The 18,428-nt window shown below is 42.0% G+C and overlaps 1 protein-coding gene across 3 annotated transcripts in view; it reads left to right on the top strand.

Annotated features, from left to right (window-relative positions):
- Window positions 1–18,428, top strand: part of LOC140212073 (rho GTPase-activating protein 22-like) — a 295,845-nt gene that overhangs the window by 165,882 nt on the left and 111,535 nt on the right. The window contains exon 1 of one of the 3 annotated variants that reach the window (XM_072282563.1): window positions 10,974–11,378. The exons of the other annotated variants lie outside the window; for them this stretch is intronic. Coding sequence (XP_072138664.1) covers window positions 11,327–11,378 — 52 coding nt within the window. The 5' untranslated portion in view covers window positions 10,974–11,326. Of the gene's footprint in view, window positions 1–10,973; window positions 11,379–18,428 lie in introns of those variants that run through there. 3 annotated transcript variants of the gene reach the window in all.

Here is an 18,428-nt window from a genome sequence, read left to right as displayed (position 1 = left end):
GAGATGTTCCTGCCAACACGGACTGACTGCGGTCTCACTGTCAAGAAATCCAGAATCCAGCGACACATGGCAGTGTTAAGGCCAAGCAGCGACAATTTGCTGCAATGAGATCATACCCCGGTTTGAGGAGTAGCATCACATTTTCTATATAAATAGCTTCCAACCTAATGACATGAACATCAATTTCCCTAACTTCTGGTAAATTCTCCCCCCTCCCTTTCTGTCTTTTTCCATCCTCCATTCTGGCTCCCCCTCAGCCCTTCTCTTCTTCTCACCTGCCAGTTTCCTCACTGGTGCCCCTCCTCCTTCCATTTCTTTCATTGTCCACTGTCCTCTCCCATTAGATTCCTTTTTCTTCAATCCTTTACCTCTTCCACGTCTCACCTCCCAGCTTCTTACTTCATCCCCACCTCCTCCACCCACTCACCTTCCCCCTCAGCTAGTTACACTTATCACCTGACAGCTTGAGCTCCTTCTCCTGTACCCCCATCTTCGAATTCAACTTCTTCCATTTCCTCTCCAGTCAGCCTGAAACATTGACTGTTTATTCCCCTGACCTGCTGAGTTCCTCCAGCATTTTGAGTTGTGTTGCTTGAGGTGTTTTAATGATGCTAATTGAGGAAGAGCTGTTGGATAAGACATCAGTGACAATTGTTCTATTTAAGGCAGACTCGTGAATTGTATGTACCTCAGAAAACAGATGGGTCTTGTAATCTTTAAAAAAAAAGCACCTTCAACAGTGCAGCATGAGGAGTATCATTCTGGATTTATACCATGAGCTTTCAGGCCTGGTAACCTTCAACTTCTGACTCAAAGGTATGAAGTTTACTCTCAGAGTCATGACTGCTGCCCACGGCACCATAGACTGAAAAGTTCTGAATTGACTTGGATATGAAATGTTAACACTTTCTCTTTCCATAGATACTGTTTGACCTGCTGAAATTTTCCAGTACTTTCAGTGTTTTTATTTAAATTTTGACCTCAAGGTCAATGCCCCTTGTGGGTCTGTGTCAATACAAAGAGTGACCATCATATAGCACCAGTTGTCAGTTCTCTCATGGGTCTATGGGAGGTAAATAGTCAGCTTTGTTCATTCAGTTCTTGAGCATCAGAACATACAGATACCACCAGATAAACAGATTTCAGAATCATTTACTGTACACTACAGGCAGGGACTCAGAGTCTTGTTCATGGTTGTCTGACTGCCAAGACAATTTGTAGTGATAGTGGGAGGGAAGCTGCTGTCGGCAAACCGGTTGCATCTCATGAAGTGCTAGGCACGCTCCACAGTGGAGATGTAATACATCAACTTGTGTCTAAGCACAATCCTTATCTAGAACTTGCACTAGCTGGGGAGTGAGGTTTTGAGCAGTGAAGTTCAATGTACTGTATTTGGGTTGCTTAGCAATTAGAATCAGAACCAGAATCAGGTTTAATATCATTGGCATATGTCATGAAATTTGTGGCAGCAGTGCATTGCAATACATAATAATAAAAATACATGAATTACGATAAGAAGTACATATAAAAAATTAAATAAAATATATAGTGCAAAATGAGAGAAAAAATACTGAGGAAGTGTTCATGGGCTCATTTTCCATTCGGAAATCTGAACGCAAAGAGAAGAAGCTGTTCCTGAAACATCGAGTGTGTGTCTTCAGGCTCCTGTACTGCTTCTTGATGGCGGGAATGAGAAGAGGGCAATTCCTGAGTGATTGGTCCTTAAAGATGGATGCCATCATTTTTATTCATCACGGTTTGAAGGTGTTCTCCATGCTAGGAAGGCTAGTGAAAATAGACTTTAGGGCTGTCCCAGATTCCAGCTTTTTGTGCACAACATTGCATAGAGCATTGCAACACAGAAATAGGTCCTTCGGCCTATCTGGTCTGTACCAAACTTTTATTCTGTCTAGGTCTATTGATCCACATCTGGATCATAGTCCTCCATACCCTTCCCTTCCCTTCCATGTGCTTTTCCACACTGCTCAAACAATACACCCGAACCCACATCAACTACTTCACTGGCAGCTCGTTCCACACTTGCACCACCCTCTGAGTAGAGAAGATCTGCATTTTGAACTAACAACAGCAAAGAGAAAGTAATAAAGTGTTCTAGACCAAGCCAGCTCTTCCATCGAACATTGAGCCATCTGATGTCATTAGCTGTATGCCCTCAGATCACTCTTTTTTCCGGCTGTCCGAGGCATATCTTCTACTAGGATGCTGACTCCCAGCTGTTTATCACGTGCAGTGTACATCCACTCCCACTGTTTAGCTGGCTGCACTCCCAGAATGGCAGCAATGGCCACCTCCTCGCTTTACCAACTGTTAAAGTCACAGTGACATTCACAAGCATTTAAAGTCACTCATGTATTATTAAATAACAAAGATATTTTTTAAAGCAGTAAAATTATGAATAATGTCAAAGCACACAAAGAGCACTTGAATTCACCGGAACATAATTAAATATACTGGAATAACTGGAGTAGATCAAATACAACGTAAATTATTTCCTGTCCCTTATAGTTACCTGGGTAAGGTTCACTCTTCCCCAGTTAACCCAGTTGAGGGTTCCACCAGCATACTTCAGAAAGCTTTTCTTCACCCTCTGCCCAGGAACTATTAGCTTTGAAGCTGAGTATAAGCCCTCTGGATCCAAACCAGGCACTGGGATATAACAAGCAAGCTGCAAGCTGCCTTAAATTCTCAAGTAACAGCTGCACTTTGGGGTCTGATATTATGGCCCACCATATTAGCTTAATGACGTTCCTGCCATCCAAGCACATCAGCTCCCCTTTGCACAATAACAACCGCAAATACGACAGTACCCTTAGCACAGTGAAACAGGAATTTTATCAATAATCACAGACACTTTACATTTATCAGGACAATGTCCATGTTTACATGATGAAAACTATTCACTACTCATAGATAAGGTAGTCCGATACTGAAGTAAAGGCAGACAATGCTGGAAACACTCAGAGGGTCAGGTAACAGTTGTAGAGAGGGAAATGTTTAAGGTCTAGGACAGAGTGCTTTTTAAAATGTGATACATTATTCTACCTGCCCAGCGTTCACTGTTCTGTTCATCCACAAGCAGAATCATTTCAATTTTCTTCCTCTGCACCATCCAGATGCTTTGAGACGAGGCTGCCAGGCCACACATTTTTGGAATAAATTTAGCAAAGGGATCATGTCACAATCCTTCTAGATTTCTTTAGAAGCCCCACTCCTGGACTGCCATCAGCACTGTTACATCGGCCCTGCTGACTGACTGAAAGAGAGAGCTTCACTTGTATCGTACTGAAAACTGATGGGTAAAATGTTTCTTGAATCTTAAAGGCTACAATTTAGTCAATTTGAGCTACTTCCACCCCCAGCATCAATACACCCTGCTTTAAGGCAGTAAGTGGGAATAACAAATAATTAAATGTCCGTTACAAGAGCTTTAGGAATAATCAGTAAATATCAATTTGTCAATTCAATTCCCATCTCTCTCTCTCTCCCCCATTCCCCTTCCCCCCTCTCCCCTCCCCCCCCATAGAAACATAGAGAACCTACAACACAATACAGGCCCTTCGACCCACAAAGTTGTGCCGAACATGTCCCTACCTTAGAAATTACTAGGGTTACCCATAGCCCTCTGTTTTACTAAACTCCATGTACCTATCCAAAAGTCTCTTAAAAGACCCTATCATATCCGCCTCTACCACCGTTGTTGGTAGCCCATTCCATGCACTCACCACCTTCTGCGTAAAAAAACTTATCCCTGACATCTCCTCTGAACCTACTCCCCAGCACCTTAAACCTGTGCCCTCTTGTGGCAGCCGTTTCCGTCCTGGGAAAAAGCCTCTGACTATCCACACAATCAATGCCTCTCGTCATCTTATACACCTCTATCACGTCACCTCTCATCCTCCGTCACTCCAAGAAAAGACCGAGTTCACTCAACCTGTTTTCATAAGGCATGCTCCCCAATCCAGGCAACATCCTTATAAATCTCCTCTGCACCCTTTCTTATGGTTTCCACATCCTTCCTGTAGTGAGGCGACCAGAACTGAGCACGGTACTCTCTTCTTCTTTCTCTCTCCCTCGCTCTTTCTCTCTGTCCCTCTCTCTCCTCCTCTCTCCCTCTCTCCCTCTCTCCCTCTGTCCCTCTCTGTCCTCCTCGCTCCCTCTCAAATCAGCACAATTTAGTTACACAAAGCTTTGGGGAAACTAGAGATTTTAACTTTCAATGGTGTAAACAGTTATTGCAATTCCCATTTTCCCATACTTATGAAGTGAGGCTTTGTGGATGAGGTAGCATGGTGGTTAATGTAACAAATTGCAGTGCCAGCGATCACCAGCCAGGGTTCAATTCCCACTGCTGCTGTAAGGAGTTTGTTCGTTCTCCCCATGACTGCGTGGGTTTCCTCTGGGTGCTCTGGTTTCCTCCTACATGCTAAGGATGAATGTGGTGACACTTGCAGGCTGCTCCCAGCACAATCCTCACTGATTTGATTTGACAGAAACACTACATTTCAATGTACAGGAGACAAATAAAACTAAGCTTTATCTTACACTCTCTAAAGCTTTTCTACAAAGGTACAGTTAGTAGAGCTGCTGTCTAACAGGCTGAGGGACCTGAATTCAACCCTGACTTTAGGTGCTGTCTGTGTAGAATTCGCGCATTCTCCCTGCGACTACACAGGTTTCCTCCAGGTGTTCCAGTTTCGTCCCACATCCCAAAGATGTGCAGGTTGGTAGGTACTGTAAATTATCCTGAGTGTGTAGCTGAGTGGTAGAACCTGGGTGAAGTTAATAAAAATGTGGGGAGAATAAATAAAAGAATAGAAAAAAGTATAGAATTAATAAATAGGTGGTGTTTGGTGCCATATCAATAGGCTGAAGAAAATATGAAAAGTTAGTGTGAATTAGGAGCAGGAGTAAATCACAAGTCCCCTCAACTCTCCGGCCCTTTAATAAGATCACGACTGTTCTGATTGTAATCTCAGCTCCACATTGCTGCTTATCTCTGGGAAATATTAAAGCCCCTTCCTTCTTACCCAATAATGTATCTGTTTCTGTCTTACGAATGATCTACTGGAAGAGATTGGGACAAGCAGCATCTGTGGGAAGAAAGGGGCTGTTGAAATTCGAGTTGAAACCCTGCATCAGAACTGCAGGGTATCCTGTTGTTCCAAATTTCAGCATCCGCGGTTCCTTGTTTCTCAACCTTAAAAGTATTCAAAGACTCTGCTTCCACCGGCCTTTCAGGAAAGTGTTCAAAGGCTCACAGCCCTCTGAGAGAAAAGATCTTACTTCATCTCTGTCCTAAATAGGTGCCCTCATATCTTTAAACAGTGAGTCCCTGTTATAGATTTTCCCATAAGTTAAAACATCCTCTCCATGTCAAGATCTCTCTGCATCTTTCTGTGTTTCTCTAAGATACCACAAAGATCAGGTCCATATCTACTGAAGTATAAAATGCTTATATTTTTAATTATTATTTAAAAGCATGTTTTCTCAGTTCAAGCTGGTAAAACCTGAGGTGCAAGCACAGCCAAGCACACTCATTTGTCAATTGCTGGGAACTTTTGGACTGCTCTAGTGGTGTAAAGTATTGCGGCTCTCTGAAGATTTACATAGATATTGCTGTGTAGCCCTAATTGTTTAATGCTATTGTTTAATATACCCTATTCATGTTCCAAAGTCTTTCAATTCCCTCTTCTAATTCATCATATTTCTGGTGTTTTTCACTATTGATTTCAGTAAGTTGTGTGTGTCTGGAATGGCTATATCCGTTAAGTAAGCTGTTCTTGCTAGTTTATCCTGTATTATTATATCTGGATGGTTATAATGGATTGTCCTATCTGTAATAATAGATCAGTCGTAATATAACTTGTTGGATTCTGACTCTAAAATTGGATCAGGCTTGTATTTATAGTAAGGTGTGTTTTCTTTTGTGAGTTTGTATTTTAAAACAAGATTTTGGAGAATGATCTTAACCACTTGATTGTGCCTGTGCAAGTAATCAGATTGAATTAAAATGCTACAGGATCCGGTAACGTGTTAGAACATTTCTGTCTTTTTCTAGGTATTTTCTACATTTATCATCTTGAATTTGTTGATCTTTTATTATGTATTTTTGATACTTTTTTTGTGTTAACCACCTGGTCCTGTAATGCCACAAGGAACCCCTCTGTTTCTGCGAAGAAGAGTCCAACTCTGAGCCGGGTGTTCGACGTTTCCTTGTCAACATCTAGTCTGCTCAAATCATGGAGACGTCTTCCATAGAGGGTCATAGAAACACAGAAAACCTACAGCACAGTACAGGCCCTTCGGCCCACAATCCTCTCTTGAACATGTACTTACCTAGGGTTACCCATAGCTCTCTATTTTTCTAAGCTCCATGTACCTATCCAGGAGTCTCTTAAAAGACCCTATCATATCTGCTTCCACCTCTGTTGCTGGCAGCACATTCCACGCACTCACCACTCTCTGCACCCTAAAACTGTGCCCTCTCATGTCATGCTGTTCCATTGGTTAACTTTTTCTTCAACAGTGAGAATTTCTTCATTTTTCTGGGTTGTTGTCTCATTTAAGTTTAGTGGTGTATATTTCTTATCAGAATTGCATACAGTATCATTGCGTGGAGTGCTGATTCCTGTTTTCAGTGATGAAAATACATCCTTAGAAGTTTACCTGACTGTTGTGTAGATTGTTAATGTCTGTTATTCCTCTCCCCCCTTTTGTCCTAGGTAGTGTTAAGCTAAGCACACTCGAGTGTACATAATGTTATATGAAAATTTGTCATTTCAGTTCTTATTTTTCTTTGTAAATTTTTCAGATTGGCTTTGGACCAAGATATTATGCCTAAATAATGCATTAATGTAGGTATAATGAAAGTGTTTATTGCCTTTGTTATATTTTTGCTGTTGAGCTCTGTTTGGCAGATTGCCTTAAGTCTTGAACTAAATTCTGTCAAACTTAGTTTCTTTATCACACTATGATCTATTTTCTTTGCTTGTTGATATCCCAGATAATGTAATTATATGTTTCATATTCATGCACTTCTCCTGCTGCTCTTCTTTGTATTCTATTAGCTCTATTGCACCTTTCTTTATGTTTAATGTTCTGCATTTATCCAGTCCAAAGTTCATGTTTATATCTTTCAAAAATAGCTCTACTATTTGAATTAATTGCTTTAGCTTTAATGATGAAGGAGTATATAATTTCAAATTATCCCTGTATAGAAGGTGTGTTAAGGTATGGCTCATTTCATTGTTTCTGATTTGATACCCAATTTTCATCCAATTCAGTGAATTAAACAGCAGGTTTAAAACTAGACAGAACCACAGTGGACTTAGAGAGTCTCCCTGGAAAATGCCTCAGTTTATTTTGAGAACGGTGGTTGTTCTTTTTTAGTTGTTAATAGATTGGCTGATTATAGTACACTGATGGTTCATCAGATGTTGCAGGAATTTCACAAATATTGGGTGTAGTTTATATATTAACAACTCCTATTAACCATGAGTGTGGGACAGAATCAAATGCCTTTTGGTAGTCAATATAGTAACATAACATGAAAGATTGCAAGCAACACACATAAAAGTTGCTGGTGAACGCTGCAGGCCAGGCAGCATCTCTAGGAAGAGGTTCAGATGACATGTTGGGCCGAGACCCTTCGTCAGGACTCAATCCTGACGAAGGGTCTTGGCCTGAAACATTGACTATAGCCCTTCCTAGAGATGCTGCCTGGCCTGCTGCGTTCACCAGCAACTTTTATGTGTGCTGCTTGAAATTCCAGCATCTGCGGATTTCCTCGTGTTTGTGTTAACATGAAAGATTCCTGCTTTTCTGCCAGGCTTGACTTAGAATTATGGAATCTATTATCAGTTGTTCTTTACATCCTTGCATAGCCTAGCAGCATCCCTTTTGCTCTTCTGTGCATATATTGTGGTTACCTGAGTGAGTGGTGATCAGTTGCGAGACACGCGATGTTACAAGTTTATATATAGTTTGAGAACAAGTAATCGGAATAATAACAATAATAATAATCATCGGTATATTAGATCAATATAATAATAATGTTATTATTTTATCCAGGACCTTGAAGCAATTCCCTCACTTCACACTTGCCTGTAACTTATTACCTATTCTCTTTCACTGTAACTTGCAACCACCTCCATTACAATGAAGGGTTAGCAAGGTCTCTCACCAATGTTGCAACAAGCTGCGATACTTTCTGTTGCATTTGTGTCAAGTATACGCTTAAATCTCAAAGACATGGGCATGACTCCTCTTATTAAGAAAGCCTATGAGCTCTACTTCAGGGGTAAAATTGGCGACCAAGACAAATCCTAGGCTCCGCGCATTTGTTGTATTCCCATTTAGACATCTTTCCCGCAAATCTTGTTGCTGTCAGTGATGAGCATGGTGAAAGGTTCCAGCAGGATATTGCAGCCATGGAGAAACAGTATCAGGGCAACTGGAATACATCATTGCTGACTGATTATTGCTGGGCACTTAAGCGAGAAGCTTCAGACACTGATTACAAATGAAAATCATCAACAAAATATTTTTAGCTTAGTTGAACTATTACAAAACATCAGCACTGTTATGCAATTAAACACTTTATATGCAATAAAAGTTAATTTCTTGTTTCTCCAAATTCCTACATGATACATGCAGTCTGAAAATATATTTGTGCTCAGCTTCAAGCGGTCTATCATAACCAAAAAAAAATTATTCTGAAAATATTTCAAAAAATTTGTTTTCCAGTGATATGGGCCAAGCTTGGGAAAATCGGACTAGCTTTGAGGGAACCTCTGCTGGCATTGACTAGATGGGCCAAAGGGCTCATGATTTCTCAGGCTCTCCAAGCCCTATCAGGAAGTCTGCTGTCGTCACATAGTACTTAGCATTGGAAATACCAGTATGAATCATGGCATTCCTTACAAACATTGAGCTTTCTGTCCAATAAATTGTGCAGGCCTTGAAGCTACTAAAATGGTTCGGTGCTGGTCATGAATCACATGCATGGATTGCGGTGACTCAAGACTAATGTCTCTTCTTTCTGCATACTGTTACTTGATCACTTGACACCAGGGAACTTACATATTTAAAGGCTGAGAAGGAATACTTTTATTGCAAGCTAGCCCTTCTCTTTGTATCTTGACAAAATAAAATCCTGTACCTACATCGTAGCCTCATAACCCCAAAATGCTTTAAAGCAATGATGTACTTTTAGAAGATTTTTCCAGGCAGTACTGTTAGCTCATGTCACAGATCAGAAAAGTTTCTTCAGTTCTGAGAGGTGCTTATTAACAACCCACACCATATTCTCTTGGCAATCCACTATGTAAGTTAGGTGGGGGAGACTTAAGCAGAAGAGGAACAATCTTTGGAGTGTAGGGGTGCAATTTGACCAACACTGCACTCAGAGTGAAACTAATAACCCACAGAGGCCAGGTAAACAGTCATGGCCACCCAGCTATCTTCCCCTCAATTGGTCCCGCCTATCACCTGCCAACTTGTACTCCTCCCCCTCCCCCCCCCCCACCTTCTTATTCTACCTTCTTCCCCATCTTCTCCAGTCCTGCAGAAGGGTCTCGGCCCAAAACATCGACTGTTTATACCCTTCCATAGATACTGCCTGGCTTGCTGAGTTCCTCCAGCATTTTCTGTGTGTTGCTCAAGATTTCCAGCACCTACAGAAATGCTTGTGTTTGCAACATGCCCAATTATTGTTTGGGAGGTCAGTCACATGACATTCAGTAGTGGACAAGGCCCAAGTCATCATGAGCTTCTGTACAGGCCTTAAAACAGTTGGGGAGGACAGCAGTCAATAGTGAGGTGTAGGGATTGGTGGGTTAGGGGCTTTGAGTCTCGTTCAGACTGGGAATCTATAGTTATGGGTTAGCTATATAGTGTGAGCTATATAGAGTTGGGAGATTGGTGGATGGACACTGCATAAAGTCCCTAAATTTCACTCACATTGTCTTTCTTCAAAATTATTTTGCATTGCATGCAATGCCTCTGCAAACAACAATTCAGTTTCTAGTTAACACCCAGGTACCTAGTCCAGATGAAGGGTCTTAAGACAAAATGTCGACTGTCCATTTCCTACCGTAGATGTTGCTTGACCCACCATATTCCTCCAGGGCCTTTGTGAGTGTTCCTCCAGATTTCCAGCAGCTGCAGTCTCTTGTGTCTCTTTCTAGCGAAAGGTTTCAGACTTTGAGGTGTAACGGTGGTGGGCAGGTTTCTCAGCCGCTCAGAAAATGTGAGACCCTATGGCCAGAATCTGATTTCTGGCATCCCACATGGTCAGATGCAACTTGCAGCTTTTCACAGAGTTTTATGTCCTATCAGAAGAGTTGATCTTTGAATGGCTAAGTGCTGGTGACTGGCCAGTGCTGAACTCATTCATATCGCAGTGTGTTCAAGGAACAAAAAGCACGAGTTCCCTGTCGACTGTAGTTCTCTCTGATGTTTGTAAAATGTGTGAAAATAGTCTCTCACTTTTTGGATGCAATACAGTGGAAGTGTAAGAGTCTAGTTTAGTACGCCAGGAAATGGAAGATATCTGATCCCTTTCATAAGGAATGGATCAGCTACCTCCTAACCACAGCCTGACATTCTCCATTGTAGCAAAATTATCTTACGAGGTCTATGTGAATATAGTCTCTCTATTCCCAGCAACTTTGGGATGCAATACAGCTGAAGTATAAAAGACTCCAGCATACTTCTGTGTGTCTGTGTGTGCCTGTATGTGTCTGTGTCTGTTATCTCTTCCTCCACAATTCTTCCTTTCCACCCTCCTCACCCCCCACAACAATCCTCATTAATTCTAACGAGCCTTTGCAATAGGAAACTGACCATTAATTTTTTTTGTCTGCATGAAGATAGATGTGGTGAAGGAGATGAGTGTGTGAGTTCCCCACCAGTGGGTCTGGTGTCTGGCATTCTACCCACACATATCTCACAGCACAGACAGTGAGTAACGGAGAGCGGCTGCGTGCCGATGATCTGTCTTCACAAAAATCATTTGGACTTCCCCAGTGTGACTTTTGATTTGAACGAGCAGGATTTACAGAGCACACAGCTACTCCATGCTTCTCTGTTCTCACTACTCAGCTGGGAATGTTTTCTCTGCTGTGACCTCTAGTTAAAAGATAGCATCGGATTGCCTCTGGACTGTCGATTTTGTCTCAGACTGTATCCTGTATACTAGAGCAGCAGAGACAAGAGAGAGAGAGAGAGAGAGAGAGAGAGAGAGAGAGAGAGAGAGAGGGAGACGACATCTATTGTGCCTTTGATATCTAGCAGATTCACAATAATGCCTTTCTTCTCTGGAAAATACATCAAGAAGAGAATAGGCTTCAATGGAGGTAAGCTTCTCTTTCTGAGGGCCGATTCAGTGCTGCTCAGAAATTCAAAATATTTTTGTTAAATTCTTCATTAAATGGCAATGTGCAGTTTTGGAAAAGGAAATCTACAGTATATTAATACCAGATCTCATTGACATGTGAAGCTTGCTTAGGGACTTTTAACTCTACGAGGCTGCACTTAACAATTTGAAAAGGTTTTCAGTTTACTAATTATTTGTGGATATCTAAAGCTTGCTTCCAACAATGGTCAATGTTTTGTTGAATCTATACTGGCACTCTGTTATCCCTCTGTGTGCAGGGGATATTGCAGTGCATTCCCAAAGTTACGACTGGCATCTACCTCTCTGGGCCCTTCAGAGATATAGTACAACACCCAATCCAGGATGAAGTGGAACAGCCCACTTTTTAAACATTGGGAAGGTTAAATTTCTGGAGCCCGGAACATTGCCATGCCTCTCCCTGGTCACTCCCTGAGGAAGAGCCTGTGTCTATCTCATTGACAGTGAACTGGGTGGCATGTTTTACTACATCAGAGCTGTGTGGCCACAATGGACCAGCTTTCTGCTTTTTCTGTCTGTCACAAAAATAGCCCACTACCACCTCCAAATATCCACGCCTGTGTTGGCCATACACCCATATACTCTTACCTCAAGGTTTGAGCCCGAGCGAGCTGGAGGCTGGAGGTCCAGGGATGGCCTGTCCTCGGGTTGGACGACTACCGACGGGTGTGGGAGGAAAGGGGCCTGTTTTGCTGTTGTTGTTTTGTCGCTGCGGTTCTGCTGTTGCTTGTATGTTCGGCAAATATGGTGGGCATGTTATGTTGGCGCCAAAATGTGTGATGACACTCGCTGCGCCCACGCATCATTGTGTTGGTTGTTAACACAAACAATGCATTTCACTCTGTGTGATAAATAAATGAATGAATGAATGGCTCTATCAATGTTCTCCTGACTGGCCTCCTCTATTCCTTCGACATCAACTCAAGCTCACCCTTTATCCTACATGGTGCTGTCCCATTTACCCACCCACCCATCACTCTTAACCTTGGCTCTCAGGCCAGGAGAACCACCTTAGTTGTAAGATTCTTATCCCCTGTCATTATCCCTCAGCCCTGATCCTATCCATACAATGCCCCGCGAGACCTTCTGAGAATTCCCTTCTCCCCTCAGTTCCAGCCTCCCATGATTTCCTTTGCTGTACCAGAATTCGAATCAGAATCAGGTTTATTGTCACTGGCATTGGTTGGGAAATTTGACATTTTCCACTGCTGTGCATTTAGCTCTAAGGCCTAAACTCTTGACTTCCCCCTTTAGAGCTCTCTGCTCTCAATGTCCTTCTTTATGACCATAACGAGAACAAATGGGATGGGTGCAGATGGACGAAAAGGTCAGCATGGCGATGATGGGCCGAAGAGTCAGTTTCTGTGCTCCATAGCTCCATGCCTCCCTGAGGCCATGGAAAACCCCTTTTGTTGACCAACACCTTGTTTAGTCAGAGGAGACAGAAAAGACTGCAGATACTATCTGATCCTGCACACAATGAAGCTGAAGGAACTCAGTGGGTCGGGCAGCATCTGTGGAGGGAAATGAACAGTCAACATTTTGGATCAAGACCCTTCATCAGGACTGGAAAGCCTGATGAAGAATTGAGTCAGAATCAGATCAGGTTTATCCTTGAAGTGGTCTTGAAGAAGGGTCTTGGCCCGAAACGTCAACTGTCTATTCATTTCCATTGATGCTGCCTGACCTGCTGAGTTCCCCCAGCGTTACCATAGAACCATAGAACCATAGAAACTACAGCACAGAAACAGGCCTTTTGGCCCTTCTTGGCTGTGCTGAACCATTTTCTGCCTAGTCCCACTGACCTGCACACGGACCATATCCCTCCATACACCTCCTATCCATGTATCTGTCCAATTTATTCTTAAATGTTAAAAAATAACCCGCATTTACCACCTCGTCTGGCAGCTCATTCCATACTCCCACCACTCTCTGTGTGAAGAAGCCCCCCCTAATGTTCCCTTTAAACTTTTCCCCCCTCACCCTTAACCCATGTCCTCTGGTTTTTTTCTGTGCTCAAGTACATTATCATTGACATATGTCATGAAATTTCTTGTTCTTTGGCAAAAGTACAGTGCAAAATATAAAAATTACTGTAAGTTACAATAAATAATAAAGATTGTAAAAGAGGAATAGTGAGGTAGTGTTCACGAGTTTACGGACCGTTCAGAAACCTGATGACAGAGCAGGGGAAGTTGCTCCTAAAATGTTAAGTGTGGGTCTTCAGACTCCTGTACCTCCAAACTGATGGTGTTAATGAGAAGGGGGTATGTCCCAGATGGTCAGGGTCCTTAATGAAATCCTGATGAAGTGCCTTGACCCAAAATGTCAACTATTCACCTCTTTTTGCCATCTTTGTTATAATGCCAATTATTGACTGATAAATTAATACTATTGGTGAAGTTTTACCACCTCAAAGGGAGGAAATAATTTCAGGTGTGTTAAAGTGGTGGAATGCACCTGGGAGAGATCCTAGGCTTAACCTTAACTGCACTGCTACCTGAATCAAGTCTGTGGACAATATTACTTGGGTCCTAGACTATGAGAGGGGGAAATTACTACTTCTGTTCAGTAGTTACTGTTGGAAAGGAGAAGTCAAGAACAACTGTGGCATTGGCACCATTCAGGGCTGAGATATGAAGTATTTCTCTTTGGATGAGGGGCTCTACCTCAAGGAATTGTAGTCTTACAGGTCTTAGTTGGAATAGGAGGGATATTCAACAGTTTCTAGTACAGTGAAGCACCAGGTATCCTTCTGTCGAAGTGCTCATCTCTTTCCTTCAAGTCATTGAAATGGATGCAACTCACACAAAATGCTGGAGGAACTCAGCAAGTCAGGCATCACCCATGGAAGTGAATAAACAGTTGAAGTTACTGGCCTAGACCCTTTATCAGGACTGGAACGGAAGGGGGAAGAAGCAAGAGTAAAAAAGGTGGGCAGAAGTGAAGGAGGACAGCTCAAAGGTGGTAGATGTAACCAGGTGGATGGGAAAGGTAAAAGGCTGGAGAGGAAGGAACTGATAGGAGAGGAGGGTGGCCAATAGGAGAAAGGGAAGAAGGTGGAGCACCAGGGAGAATTGCAAAGAGTTAAGAGGCTATAGTGAGGAATAGAAGAAGAGGGAAGGGGAAGGGAAAACGTTTTCACCAGAAGGAAAAATTGATGTTCATGCCATCAGGCCGGAGACTACCCGGATGGAATACAAGGTATTGCTCCTGCACCCTGAGAGGCTATAAACTGACATGTCAGAACTGGAAAGGGAATTGGAATTAAAATGGTTGGTTGAAATTCCACTTTTGGCAGTTAGAGTGGAAATACTTGACAAAATGGTTCCCCTGTTCATGACATGTAGAGGAGGTTGTATTGGGAGCACTGGATACAATAGATGACCCCCAATAGATTTGCAGGTGAAGTGTTGCCTCACCTGGAAGGCCTGTTTGGGGTCCTGAACAGGGGTGAGGGAGGGAGGAAGCACTTCTGTTGCTTGCAGGGAAATTGATGTGGATGTATCCTTTAACAACCCCACCATATTGTGAAATGTCTGCACTCCCACCACTACAAAGCATAGCCACTTTCAATTCCGTGGCATGAACTTGCACTAAACTGCAGCCGCAAAACAACACATTTTCCATCATGTAAAGCCAATGATAATAAGCAGCATGTGTAATTTGAAATGAAGGAGTTGTATTTAAATACAGAGAATACCTTTGTGTGTAGAGTACCCAAGACTCACTTCCGCCATCAGATGCAAAAGAGTAGGCGAACACTGGAAGTGTTATGAGTGAAATGTGCAAAGCTCACTGACATATTTACAGTCCTACTTGGGAATGTTAATTTTTTTTTGTAAAAGATTAGTCTACTCCCCCATTGACATTCTTCCTGTGCGAGAGCAATGGCAAATTCACACAACTCTCTCGAGTGCCATCAGGGAAGTCAGCGTATTTTTGAATGAATTACTTGCCATATATCAACTGTTTACATCTAGCATGAAGCACCAAAGTGTGGTCCAGACAAATAGCTTAGATGTTTTCATAAGGAAACAAGATGAATATGTGGCAGAAAAGGGGGAGGTGAAGGGTGAGCTGAGGGAGAGAGGGGAGGAGGCTGCTATGAGGTAAAAATGCTGGCACAAACTACTTCACTGAATGGTCTATTCTAGAGCAGCACAAGCTCTGCACATCTGTGTAACACTCAGCCTGCTTTTCCGCTAGTGTTTCCTCTGCGATCAGAAACTGCAAAGCTTTTGGTGGATGTCCTTATTTCATTTCTTACATTTGCTTATGATACAAAAAGAGGCCATTCAGCCCATCAAGTCTGTGTTGGGTCACAGGACAGTGCCATCTGGGAGGGTAAACTAAAGAACCAGGTTAGGGGATTGTTCACTATTGGCTGCTTGCATTAACTACATCAAGGTGAGGGTATCAGCTCTCATTGTAGATTCAGTTTCATTGGAGCCAAAGTGATAAAGTGAATAAAACCAAGGCTGATACTTACCCTGTGACCTAATACTGAATTTTTCACTGTGTCATTTTCATTTCGGTTTTAATTCCTCTTTGGAAAGTGCCAGTGAGTTTGTCCAGTATTTCTCTGTCTTATTCAAAGGAGGCGTAGAAATGACTTCAGCAGCCGAGGAGATCTTCCAATATTAACCAAAGTCAGTTAACAACAACCCATTGAGCAAAGTGGCACAGTTGTGGTTCTCCCTTCTCTGACACGGGTGCTCTGCAACCAGCTAAAGCTTTAGTTCAACAAGGAGTTAAATTGAGCAGCTATCTGCTTGCAGATGATTGTATGTCACCCGCTGGAGCTATTTAAAGAACTTAAACTTTCCTGGTCAACATCCATCCCTCATTTATACTAATGTGAATCCCCAGACCCGTATCTTGATTCTGCTGGTGCTTCTTAGAACCCCTGCCAATAGGGTGCACTGACAACACAGTCCAAGTTCCCAGAGTGGCTCTATCCCAAACTTACACCCTGTACAATTATAAACACAAAAGATCCTGCAGACGCTGGAAATCTGGAGTAACGCACACAAAATGCTGGAGGAACTCAGCGGGTCAGGCAGCATCTATGGAGGAGAATACACAGTCAACATTTCAGGCCAAGACCCTTGGGATCCAGCAATTGTTTACAGAGAGGCAACCATAGACTGTAAATTGTCATTATAGGCCAGACTGTAACGTGACAGCAGATTTCATTCCTTAGTGAACCAAAGGGGTTTTCATAAGATCTTGTCAACAATGCCAGTTCTTTAAAAATTTCAAATGCTTTAAGGTTAAATTAAATCCATTTTCTCAGTAACAGAGGTAGGATTTGAGGGGTTCTCAGCGAATCATAGGCAAGCCTTCAGGATTACTATGCCAGTAGCATAACTAGCATGTTGTCACACCCTATTCACTGGTCACTGCTCCTTGCATATGGGATCAGTAGAGAACCTTGCTTCTTGCAGTGCCTTAGGTCGCACTCTAATTGTATTAAATGAACTGCACATAAACAGGGCATTCAGCTCATCTGATGATCTCTGCCTCTGCAAGTGGTTCCAAGCAACTTTTCAGCTCACCACATATTTCTTGTCTCACTCTATCCAACCCTCCTTCTGTTCGTTTCTCCCCCAGGACTCTATCATCAGTCATCGCCATCCAGAATCTTCAGTGTTCTAAAGCATTTTCCCCTGAATATTTTTCTGAATTTATGAATGACTTCATTTATAATGCTGATTCACCTGATGTTTCCACATTCATTCCTTCAAACCCTTTAAAAATTTTAAGGCCCTTTACCAAGTGATTTGTTTACCAGAGAAAAAAAAATGAATTTGCTGTTGATTCATGATTACTTCATCAGTGCTGATCAGAATGTCACTAAGGCAACTAGATTCATTGGGCCAATCTTCAAGGGATGCTTACTGGATCACATGATTAAAAACCAAACCTTTTACCTGGAATCGGTGGGGTGAAAAACGAGGACAGGCCGATTGTAGTTTAAAAGTAAGGGGTTTCCCATTTAAGCCAGAAAAGAGGCAAAATTATTTCTCTTTGTGTATCTTTGGAAATCTTTTCCCTAAAGCACATGCAAGAAGAGTTTTCAACTATTTTTGAGGTAGAGGGGGTGAAAGCTAGGCAGAGGGTTAGATGTTATTGAATGGTGGATCAAGCTAGAGAGGCCAAGTGGTCTACTTCTGGTCCTAATTTGTACATTCATATTTTTGTATGAGAGCAGGTGGACTGTAGTACTATCAAAATCAACAAAAAGGTAGTAAAGTTTGCCAATAACGAAATCTGGGAGCAGTTTCAGAGAATTCTAAACAGAAGAGATTCTGCAGATGTTGGAAAACCTGAAGAACACACACAAAGTGCTGGAGGAAATAAGCAGATCTAGTAGCATCTAAGGAGGGGAATAAGCAGTTGATGTTTGTTGCTCTCCATAAATGCTGCCTGATCTGTTGAGTTCCTTTAGTACTTTGTGTGTGTTTCTCAGAGAACAGGAGCTTCCCAAAGGTGCTCTGAAATGAAGGCTCACAGTGGAATCAGGTTCCCAGAAGCATCTCATGTTCAAAAACTCCTCAGTAATTCATTTTGGTATAAACTGTGCATCCACATCAAATATCTAGGACAATGAAAATGGGGGCAAAAGTTCAGAAAAGAAATATTAACTTCAGCTTGAAGGTGGTTTAGTATTTTCGACTTCATTATGTTCTGATCACTACTCTACCTTTCACACAGATGAAGTAGAATTTGTACCATGGTTGCAATATTTGTAATAAGGTTCTTTGAGAACCAAAACTTCAAATGTCGATACTACTGATAAAAGACTAAATATACACCGAAGCCAGTAAATGAGTATGAAATTCAAAATATATTTAAATTTTGCAAAGGCTGCCTAACCTTTGCAGCATTTAAACATGTTTTCATGTAATGTTAATGTACCAAGATGTGCCAATTTTTAATCCTCTGTGGCAAAATTAAGACTGTGATTCTTTTATAAATTATTTGC

This window comes from Mobula birostris, chromosome 18, assembly GCF_030028105.1.
Source record: "Mobula birostris isolate sMobBir1 chromosome 18, sMobBir1.hap1, whole genome shotgun sequence".
In the NCBI taxonomy this organism is placed as follows: domain Eukaryota; kingdom Metazoa; phylum Chordata; class Chondrichthyes; order Myliobatiformes; family Myliobatidae; genus Mobula; species Mobula birostris.
The sequence above is the reverse complement of the archived record's forward strand: the minus strand, read 5'-3'. Positions and strand labels throughout refer to the sequence as shown.